Source organism: Camelus bactrianus, chromosome 33 (assembly GCF_048773025.1).
Source record: "Camelus bactrianus isolate YW-2024 breed Bactrian camel chromosome 33, ASM4877302v1, whole genome shotgun sequence".
In the NCBI taxonomy this organism is placed as follows: Eukaryota; Metazoa; Chordata; class Mammalia; order Artiodactyla; family Camelidae; genus Camelus; species Camelus bactrianus.
Genome location: NC_133571.1, coordinates 10618144 through 10629694, shown reverse-complemented (window position 1 = coordinate 10629694; position 11551 = coordinate 10618144). Strand labels below are relative to the sequence as shown.

At 37.9% G+C, this 11551-nt stretch overlaps 2 protein-coding genes across 13 annotated transcripts in view; one reads left to right on the top strand and one right to left on the bottom strand.

Moving 5' to 3' along the window:
* LOC105067852 (NXPE family member 2) overlaps nucleotides 1-11551 on the bottom strand; it is a 51218-nt gene that overhangs the window by 23935 nt on the left and 15732 nt on the right. The window lies entirely within an intron of this gene.
* Nucleotides 858-11551, top strand: part of NXPE4 (neurexophilin and PC-esterase domain family member 4) — a 36565-nt gene continuing 25871 nt past the window's right edge. The window contains exon 1 of one of the 12 annotated variants that reach the window (XM_045515664.2): nucleotides 858-1012. Coding sequence is in view for 1 of the 12 variants with exons in the window: in XM_045515662.2 (XP_045371618.1) it covers nucleotides 2402-2443 (42 nt within the window). In the remaining 11 variants the exon portion in view is untranslated. Of the gene's footprint in view, nucleotides 1013-2250; nucleotides 2444-11551 lie in introns of those variants that run through there. The other 11 variants (XM_010953517.3, XM_045515660.2, XM_045515652.2 and 8 more) reach the window with 11 other exon arrangements.

The window sequence follows — 11551 nt, the reverse complement described above, 5'->3', positions numbered from 1 at the left end:
AGACAAATACTGTAAGATATTATTTACATGTGGACTCTAAAAAAATAGAAGAAACTAGTGAATATAACAGAAAAGAAACAGACTCACAGGTGTAGAGAAGGAGCTAGTGGTTACCAGTGGGGAGAGGGAAGGGGGAGGGGCAAGATGGAGATGGACGATTAAGAGTTACAAACTCTCAGGTATAAAATAAGCTACAAGGATGTATTATACAACACGGGGAATACAGCCAATATTTTATAATAACTATAAATGGAGTATAACCTTTAAAAATTGTGAATCACTATATTATATACCTGTAACATACAATATTGTACATCAACTATACTTCAATTTAAAAATATGGTATTGTAAAATAAATACATAAATTAAAAAAAGGAATGGAGGAGGGAGAAGAAGGAAAACATATATATATAAATAAATATCTATATATAAAGTATATATATATATATAGTGTTAATTTTATCAGTGATGGGGGGTGGAATTAAAGCTATTGAATCGGGAAATAAGTAGACAACTTTGCCAATTTAAACTTCAACATAGCCTTGGGCAAATGCAACATTAGTACACATTTTTAAGATAAAAGACTGCCAAAGGATCTTTCCCCCTTAGCAGGATCTTTTTTTTTTTTTTTTTTTTTTTGCAATATCCAAGGGCTCCTGAGGTTTAAACTCCATTCCTGCCTGCTTTTGGAATGCGTTCACAGAGAAGTGTGAGCTAACCCAGGAAAACACCCCCTCCCCCCGGCACACGCTCGAGAAACATGAGGAAATGTGTGTTGCTAGCAGCCCTGTAGGAAAGGTGGCCCTGACCTTATGAACACTAGCACCCAGTCTGGGAACAGTGGGGGAAGGGGGTGAATATTTGCTCTAGGCAGAACATTAAGAACCCACTGCTGACATTCCCATGCATTTGGATGGACCTTAGTGAGTTTTCATAAGAAGGTACCCAGTCTCCTCGGCTTTTTCCTGTTCGAGAAGGCCTCGCTTGGTCTGGTGCTGACTGGACAGGATAAGTAAGCGTCTCTGATTTGGGAGTTCAGTATTAGAAAGGCGACTTGCCTACAGATATAAACTACCTTCTCCAACTACAGCTTTCTTATAAGTAACTGTGAATTTGAGATGGGGGGTGTTGGGGGGTAGCTCTCCATTGGCTTCTTCTTTTCTAATTTCTCAGCTCATTCAGAACTCAGCCTACAAGAAAGCAGATTGTGTCAGAACCCCTTTAGAAAGCCCTGGACCAAAATCTGATCCGTGGCCTGTTTTTGTAAATGAAGTTTTTCTTGGAAGACAGCCATGCTCATTTGCTTACAAATTGTCTAGGACTGCTTTTTCTCTAAAACAGCAGAGCTGAGTCTCTGTGACAAAGATCATATGACCCAACAGCCTGAAATATTTATCATCTGGCCCTCGACAGGAAAAGTTTGCCTATGACCCCTGGTATAAGCAATCTAATAACTTATTAGATTAGCAAGAGTGGAAAAGTGAGTGGGCTGCAGGAAGGAAAGGTTTTCCGAGTGGAGCAGCAGAGGAATGATGGCTAATGACAAGGTGTAACGTACACCCGTCAGTCTGATTTTCTAACGTGATGTAAAGAGGAAAGTCACTGGATTGAGGAGAGACAAGAAAACTATGAGGATTTAGGTATCAGAGATGCCACCCACATGACTGTTAAAAACACACAGAACGAGAGTGGGATTTGGGGTGGGGAAGAGGGTCATGAACTCAATAGTAAACTCTTCTATAAGGGAAAGATTGATAGGTGGCAAAAAAATGAGGGTGATGATGGGTGTTAGCAGAAGACACCGAGATGCTGAATAGCTGTGGTGAAAGCAGGCATCCTTGACTTTTTCCTGATTTAGGGGAAGCCTTCAGTCTTAAACAATTAAGTATAGTCATCCTCCAGTATCCATAGGGGATTGGTTTCAGGATCCTCCCCCAAACCCCTGCAGATACTAAAATCCATGGATGCTCAGGTCCCTTACAGGCAGCCTTCCATGTCTCTGTATATGAACCCATGGCCAACTGTATGATGTTAGCTGTGGGTTTTTAATAGATGCCCTTTATCAGATTGGAGAAGTTCCCTACTAGTGTGTTGCTGTTTCAGTCATGAAAGGGTGTTAAATTTTGTCAAATGCTTTTTTGGTATCAAGATAATCTTGTGGATTTTGTTCTCTGTTCTATCGATAAGTTGCATTGATTTTCACATGCTAAATAAACTCACCTTGCATTTCTGGGATAAAGCTTACTTAGTCATGTTGTGTAATCCTTTTTATGAGTTAATGGATTTGGTTTGCTAATATTTTATTGAGGATTTTTGCGTCTCTATTCATAAGAGTTTATCTGTAGTCTTCTTGTACTGTCTTTATCTTGTTTGGGTGTCGGGGTAATAAAGGCTTCACAGAATGAGTTGGGAAGTGATCCCTCTTCCATTTTTGAAAGAGCTTGTAAGTAACTGGTATTAATTCTTTTTTAAATGTTTGTTAGAATTCAGCAATAAAATCATGGGGGTTTGGGCTTCTTTTTATAAGAAGTTTAAAAATTATGAATTCAGTCTCTTTACTTGTTATATAGGTCATTAAGATTTTCTGTTTCTTCTTTAGTCAGTTTTGGTAGTTTATGTCTTTCTAGGAATGTACCTATTTCATGTGTATTGAATTTGTTGGCTTACAATTGTTCTTAACATTCGCTTATATTCCTTTTTTTTTTTAATTTCTGCAGTACCGTTAGTGATTTCCCCTTGGATGCCTGATTTTAGTAATTTGAGACTTCCCTTTTCTTCTTGACTAGTCCAGTTAGAGCTTTGTCAATTTTGTTGATCTTTTCAAAGAAATCCCCTTTCGGTTTCATTGATTTTCTCTATTGCCGTTCTAGTCCCTATTTTATTAATTTCTTTTCTGATCTTTGTAATTCCTTCCTTTTTCCTGCTTTAGGTTTACTTTGCTCTTCTTCTTCCGTTGTCTCATGATGGAAGATTATTTATTGAGATCTTTATTCTTTTTAAATATAGGTGTGTAAAGTTATAAATATCCCTCAAAACTCTACTTTAGCTGCATGCTGTAAGTTTTGGTATGTTGTGCCTTCATTTTCACTCCTCTCAAAGTATTTCCTAACTTTCTTCAAGGTTTCTTCTTTGACACACCGATTATTCAGTAGTGTTTTATTTAATTTTTACATATTTGTGAACTTTCCAAGTTTGTTGCCATTACCAACTCCTGATTTCTTTCTATATGGTCAGAGAACAAACTTTGCATTACATATACATATAATTATATATTACATATGTTTGTTTTATGGCATAGAATGTGTTCTATCCTGGAAAATATTCCTCATGCACTTGATAAGAATGCGTAGTCTGGTGTTTTTGGATGAAGCGTTCTATAGATGTCTGTGAGGTCTAGTTGTTGCCACAAAACCAGCCTCTATATCCCAAAAGACATATTGAGACTCGGAGGCAGAGTTTTGGGAGAATCCGAAAAGAACAGCCTTATTGCTTTGCCAGGCAAAGGGGAGTCACATCGGGTTAATGCTTTAGAGACTGTGAATCCATCTCAGGGTTGGGGTGTTGAGCTTTTATAGAAAAACTGGACAGAACAAAAAAGGCGATAGCAGTAAGGGCATTTTACAGGATGCTACATTCCTTTTAACCTCCCTGCCATCACAGAGGAACTTCAGAGGGTCTGTTCATTCTTCTGAGATTATCAGTCCATTACCTCCTTTCTGGTTAAAGCTATTGAATGTAAATGAAAAGCTGGCAAGGAGGGGCATTGTTTAGCATAAAAGCAGTAAAGAAGAGAAACCAAATTGCAGGATTTCTTAGAAAGAATCAGGAGACAGTTTTAGCATAAGGAAAGCTAGCTCACTTCCTACCCTTTCATAGTTGGTTTATAATGTTGAAGTCTTCTATTTCCTTGTTAATCTTCTACCTAGCTGTTCTAACCTTGTTGGAAATGGGATATTGAAGTCCCCATTATTAGGTTTTTTTGTTTATTATACATTTTAATCGAAATATAATTGACATATAATATTACGCTAGTTTTAGTTGTACTGCATAGTGAGTGACATTTACATGCATTGCAAAATGTTTCCATTATTGTTGAATTGTCTATTTCTCCCTTTAATTCTGTCAGTTTTTGCTTCATGTGTTTTGGAGCTCTATTGTTAGACACATATTTTTCTAATTACTATATACCCATGACAAATTAACCCTTTTATCATTAGAAAATATTCCCCTTTATTTCTTTTAACATTATTTGTTTTAAAATCTATTTGGTCTGATATTAGTATAGCTATCCCAGCTTCCTTATGATCACTATATGAATAACATGTCTTTTGTCATCATTTTACTTTCAGTCTGTTTATATCATTAAGTGTAGTGTATCTCCTTTGTCAGTGCATAGCTGGATCTTGTCTTATTAACCAATCTGGTAATCTCTGCCTTTTGATTGGACTGTTTAATCCATTCACATTTAATGTTATCATTGAGATAGTTGCTTTATTTTGTGTTTTCAATATGTCCCATGTCTTTTTGTTCCTCTATTTCTTCTTTACTCTTTTCTTTGTATTAAATGAATATTTTCTAGTGTAGTTCTTAATTCCTTTAATTATATTTTGACTACTTTTAGAATTTTTAATGGTTCTTCTAGCACTTGTTGTATACAGTAGATTATCATTATTCATGATAGCTATGTCTTATAGTTATATTTATGCTTCTGGGTCAGGACAGATGCTACCACCCAGTTTCCATTGCACAACATAGTGATTTGATAGTTCTTATTTCTATAGATTTCAAAATGATCACCGCAGTAAGTCTAGTCATGATATGTCAACATATGATATTGGATAGTTATTGACTATATTCTCAACACCATACATTGCATACCTGTGATTTGTTTATTTTGCAGCTGAAGTTTTGTACCTCTTAATTGCCTTCACTTTTTTCTTTTCATTTTTATCTTTCTGATTTACATGTTTTCACTTTGTTTTTCAACATTTTCACTGATGTATCTAAATGTGGATCTCTTTATACTACCCTAGTTGAATCTGGTTGAGCTTCATGGATATGTAGATTAGTGTTTTTTAATTGAATTTGAGAAGTTTTCAACAACTATTTCTTCAAATATTTTTTCTACTCTTTTTTTGCTCTCCTCTTCTGTGTTTCTCCCATTATGCATATGTTGGTGTGCTTAAAGTTGTGCCACATTATCTATGGGGATCTATTTATTTGTCTCATTATCATTCTATTGCTCATAATATAAATCTCTATCAATTTATCTTCAAACATAGTAATTTACCAATTCAGATCTACTATTGAACGTTCCTTTTCAGTTACTTTTCAACTCTAAAATTTCCACTTTGCTAGTTGTTTCTTTATTTTTTAAATAGTGTCTCTTTATTGATCTCTCTTTGATGAGATATCATCATAATACCTTTCTTTAATGTCTTTGAGTAGAATTTCCTTTAGTTCTTTGAATATACAGGCATACTCAGTTTATTGCACTTTGCTTTATTGCATTTTGCAGATACTGCGTTTTTTACAAATTGAGGGTTTGTGGCAACCCTCCCTCAAGCAAGTTTATTGGCACCATTTTTCCAACAGTATTTGCTCACTTCACGTCTCTGTGTCACATTTTGATAACTGCAATATTTCGAACTTTCTTCTTATTTCTATTATTATCTTTGTTATGGTGATCTGTGATCATTGACCTTTGATGTTATTATTATTGTTTTGAGGCACAATGAACTACACTCACTTAAGACAGTGAACTTCATTGATAAGTATGTGTGTTCTGACTCCTCCACCAAACTGCATTTTCTCCTCCTCTCCTCGGGCCTCCTTATTCCCTGAGATGCAACAATACTGAAATTAGGCAAATGAGTAACTCTACAGTGGCTTCTAAGTGAAAGGAAGATTCTTATGTCTCTCATTTTAAATCAAAAGCTGGAAATGATTAAGTTTAGTGAGGAAGGCATGCCAAAAGCTAAGACAGGCAAAAAGCTTGGCTTCTTGCACCACAGTTAGTCAAACTGAATACAAAGGGAAAGTTCTTGAAGGGAATTAAAAGTGCTACTCCAATGAACACACAAATGATAAGAAAGCCAAACAGCCTTATTGCTGATACGGCATATGGCATTTTATTTGTCTGGATAGAAGATCAAATAGCCACCACATTGCCTTAAGCCAAAGCCTAATCCGGGGAGAAGCTCTAACTCTCTTTAATTCTATGAATGCTAAGAGAGATAAGGAAGCTATAGAAGAAAAGTTTGAAGTTAGAAGAGGTTGGTTCATAAGGTTTAAAGAAAGAAGCCATCTGCATAACACGAAAGTACAAGGTGAAGCAGCAAGTTATCCAGATGATCTAGCTAAGATAATTAACGATGGATGCTATACTAAACAAAAGGTTTTTGGTGGAGGCAAAATGGCCTTATATTGGAGGAAGAAGCCATCCAGGACTTTCATAGCCAGAAAGGAGAAGTTAAGGTCTAGCTTCAAAAGACAGGCTGACTTTCCTGTTAGGGGCTAATGCAGCTGGTGACTTTAAGCTGAAGCCAGTGCTCATTTACCATTCCAAAAACCCTGAGGTCTTTAAGAATTTTGTTATGTCTGCTTTGCCTGTGTTTTATAAATGACACAACAAAGTCTGGATGATAGCTCATCTATTTACAGCATGGTTTACCGAATATTTTAAGCTCACTGTCTGAGACCTACTGCTCAGGAAAAAAAAAAAAAAAAAGATTCCTTTCAAAATATTACTGCTTATTGACAATGTGCCTGGTCACCCAAGAGCTCTGATGCAACTGAACAACAAGATTAATGTTTTCATGTCTGCTAACATAACACCCATTCTGCAACACATGGATCAAGGAGTAATCTCAATTTTCAAATCTTATTGTTTAAGAAATACATTGTGTAAGGCTATAGCTGCCATAGATAGCGATTCCTCTAATGGATCTGGGGAAAGGAAATTAAAAATCTCTGGAAAGGATTCACCATTCGAGCTGCCATTAAAAACATTCATGATTCGTGGGAAGAAGTCAAAATATCAACATTAACAGGAGTTTAGAAGAAATTGATTCCAATTCTCATGGATGACTTTGAGGGGTTCAAGACTTCAGTGGAGGAAGTCACTGCCAATGTGGTGAAAATTGCAAGGGACCTAGAATTAGAAGTGGAGCCTGAAGATGTGACTGAATTGCTGTAATCTAATAGCAAAACATTCATACATGAAGAGTTGCTTCTTATGGATGAGCAAAAAAAGTGGCTTCTTGAGATGGAATCCACTGCTGATGAATAGGCTTGAAGATTGTTGAAATGGCAACAAAGGGTTTAGAATATTACATGAACTTAGTTGAAAAGCAGCAGCAAAGTTTGAGAGGATTGACTCCAATTTTGAAAGAAATTCCACTGTGGGTAAAATGCTATCAAACAGCATCGCATACTACAAAGAAACCATACACAAAAGGAAGAGTCAATCGATGTGGCAAACTTCATTGTTGTCTTATTTTAGAAGTTGTCACAGCCATTCCCACCTTCAGCAACCCTGATCAGTCAATATCTATCCAGGCAAGATGCTTCACCAGCAAAAAGATTACTACTCACTGAAGACTTAGATGATAGTGTTTCTTAGCAATAACGTATTTTTAACTAAGGTATGTACATCTGTTAAACATAATGCTATTGCCCACTTAATAGGTTACACTATGGTATAAACATAATCTTTATATCTTGGGGACCAAAGGACTCATTTGACTTGCTTTATTGTGATACTTTATTTCGTGGTCTAGAACTGAATCTATCATATCTCCAAGGTATGCCTGCATTTATAATGGTTGTTTTGAAGATTTTGTCTACTAGATCTGACACCTTGGTCCTCGCTGGGGCAGTTTCTGTTGTTTGCTTTTCTTCCCCCTGTGTTGGGGTCAATCTTTCCTGTTTCTTTGCATGTCTCATATTTTTTGTTGAAAACTAAACATTTCAAATAACGTATTGAAGTAACTCTCTACGCTGCTCTCCCCCTCTGGAGCAGGGTATTGCTGTTGTTTGCTTATTTATTGTTGTTAATTTGTTTAGTGACTTGGCTGGACTGTTTTAGTAAAGTCTGTTTGCAGAAGCTGGAATATGTAGTCTCTGACGTTGCTCCTTAGAAGGTGTAACCCTGGGAATGCACACAATCCCCGAGGTAACAGTGGTTTTATCAGGCTCTCTTTGACTATCTCTTATTCTGTGCTCTCTGTTAAGCTGTCTGCATCTGTTGGTATAACACCCAGCTGTTAGGCTCCAGTAATTGCGGATTGATGGCTCCATTATTTTTGACCAATCTGATTAAATGTGGGCCCCTCTGCAAGGGCAATCTTTGAAATTAGAAGTTGAGGTTTGTTTCAACTCCAGAGGGCTCTTAGCTGCCTCTTTCCATGGCTCTCTCTGATAAACTAGTCAGTCTATGGTTTAGCTTATTGCTCTCAAGTAACTACCAGCCTCATCTTAATTGCCTACCAGCAGTATCTGTACTGCTTTTGAGAGTGTCCTAAGGCTTGAACTTCCCAGATAAAGTCGATTCGATTGGGGAGATCTTTGGAGTATTCTGTTCTGTATCCTGCCTTTCTAAAACCTCTGCTATTGCTCCAGAACTGAGGACTGGGACAGTAGCCCACTGTCTTCAGAGGGACACACTAGCTTTGTACACAGATCTTCTCAGCTTGTCTCTTCCAGCAAGTAAGCTGGAGTGGGGGGTGATTAGGGCCCAGTATTATTAGCCTACCACATCTGGAATAGAGTTTCTTCCCTATAAGCAGAGGCTAGAAGGAGGAAGAGAGTCCCTGATTTCTCAACCATTCTTGCCTGGACTAGAGCTTCTGCAGCATGGAGCTGGAGAGGTGAGAAATGCTGGTGGCTTGGCCCTTTTGGAGAGATACCCTCCACTGGAAGCTAGGGAAAGGGGATGCCCTGTGTCCTTGGTCACACCCACCAGCATGGAGTTTCTGTCATTCTCAGTGGGGGGAGTGGGGAGGATAGGTGCAGGAAGGAAGCACTTCATGTCTCAAATGCTATGAACTATTGCTGTTCTTACTGAGAGCTAGTAGATTTTCTTTTAAACATGTTTGTTAATTTGCTGTATGCTCTTAGGATAAGTTAGTATAATGTCTGGAGACTTTAAATCTTTGTTTATTTTAGAATTTTCACCAATTCTGGTTGTTTCACTGGAAAGAGGGACCATGTTGCTCCTCAAACCACTGTTCTGAAACTTGTCTCTGGATTATTACTGTTTTCAAAGTCAGCCCTGAGCTTTTCTGTGCAGCTTTAAACGAGCCCAGCCCTTCCAGCTGCTGCTTCGTGGAGCTGGGAATCGGATGAGCTAAAACGTCAGAGATGCCACTCTTCTTATCAAGGTTCAGAAGTTTTTCTCAGACAAATTCTTTTCTATTTGTTGTATGCATTTGGTTAACTTCCAGAGTTCTGAAATGGTTGTTTTGGATAATTTAGTTCAGTTGGTTTTAGGCGGAAGGATTTGCCAAGGTTCAAATTCTCCCATTCCACAAGTCATGCACTAGTAGTCTGTTTTTATACTTACAGTGTCCATTAAAGGATTTTTTTCACATAGATGTTAATAGCAGTTTTATTTTTTTAACTGAAGTATTGTTGATTTACAATGTTGTGTTAGTTTCTGGTGTACAGCACAGTGATTCAGTTATAAATGTATATAGTCCTTTTCATATTCTTTTTCACTCTAGGATATTACAAGGTATCCTGTTCTATACAGTAGGACCTTGTTATTTCCATTAAAGATTAACAAAGTACTTATGGATATTTTATAAATAAAAATATATAGTCACAGTCCCTATCCACACCCGTTATCTTTCTAACTTGCTCCTTTCCCCACTTGTCTTCTGTGTCTGACCAGGCTCTAAATTACCTCGTGTTCATTCATGCCTTCATGGCTGTGCCCTTCCTCATTCTTCCCTCTGGGGTACCCTTCACTCTCTTTCACTTGCTTAATTCCTACCTATATCAATCAGGGTCCACTCAAGAAAACAGAAACCATACACTAGATATTTCAACAGAGAGAAGTTACATTGGAGAATAAGTTAAACAGATATTTCAAAGAGCCAGAGGGGAAGAACAGTGAGCTACGTGAGACAGTAACCGCCAGAAGCAGCCACCACCCCAGGGCAGGGGGAGCAGAAGGAGGAGGTGGGGTTATCAAAACCCACAAGCTTTAAGGAGGGGCTCAGGGAAGTAAGAGAAACTAAGAAGTGGGTACTACCCCAGTGGATGTTGAAAGTCTGAGGAGAGGACAGTAAAGAATAACTCTTGAAGAGCCAAAAGAAACTAAATACCATTGCCAGAATGAAAGGCAGTTTATGGGTCTTCACTGGCAAGAACAGGAAGCAGACAGGAAGGAACAGTCCCTGTCTTCTTTCAGTCTTGAAGTCTCTCTCTAGTGTCCTAGCAGGGACCCACCCCACTGGGGTTTGCGAAGTCCCAGCCCTAGCATCACAAAGCAGAATATAGAAAGTTGGTTTGGAGTTGGGGACAATAGTGTAGTAACAGGCACACTGTCCATCTGCCTAAATTTACCTCAAATGTCATTTCTAAGAAGACTTCCTGGATACCCTTCTCCCTAGTCAAGGCTGGAGCCCATTCTTTGTGTCCCCATAGGACATCAATCTCACTTCTGTCATAGAACTTATCACAATGTGTGCATTTACCTCTTTTTGTTTATGACCTAAAGTCAGGAACTGTGTCTTTCATTCCCATGGCCTCTGTGCTTTAGTTATCCATTGCTGTGTAATTTAGTGGCTTAAATCCATAAACGTTTATTATCTTGGTTTGTGCGGTTAAGAATTCAGGAGTGACTTAGAGTGGTTCTAGCTCAAGGTCTCTTGTGAGGTTGCTGTCAAGATGGCAGCTGGAGATGCAATCATCATCTGAAGGCTTGACTGGGGTTAGATCTACTCCTAAGATGGTTTATTCATATGGCTCCTGTCAGGAGGCCTCAATTCTTCACTTTCTGTTAGCAAGAGGCCTTGGGTCCTCACCATGTGAAACTGCTTGAGTGTCCTCATGACATGGCAGCTGGCTCCCCACAAAGCAAGGAATCCAAGAGAGAAAGCAAGGTGGAAACCATGATGTTTTGTATGATCTAATCATACTATCACTTCCACCAAGTTATATTTGTTACAAAGAAGTCAAGTTCAGCCCCACTCAAGAGGTGGAGAATCAGGTAGTCTCCACTTCTCGAAGAGAAGCATATCAAAGAATTTATAGACAGTACTTTAAATCCAGCATAGTGAGTGAGATGTAGCTTGTTTTAATTAATGAATGAATGGCTTCCAACTGAATAAATACTTAAAAATCTGTCACTTCAAAGTGATGCTTCAAATCAATGTTTTAGGAGAAGCTTGTCTAGTTATTAATTATAATTAGGTTAATTAAAAAACACTTTCTCCTTTTACCTTCACTCTGCTGCTCTGTTTCTAGGTCTTCTGACTTGTAAAGTGAATAGAATGAAATTAGAAAAATTCAGAAAGATTTTTTTTCAGGTTTTAGAAGAGCA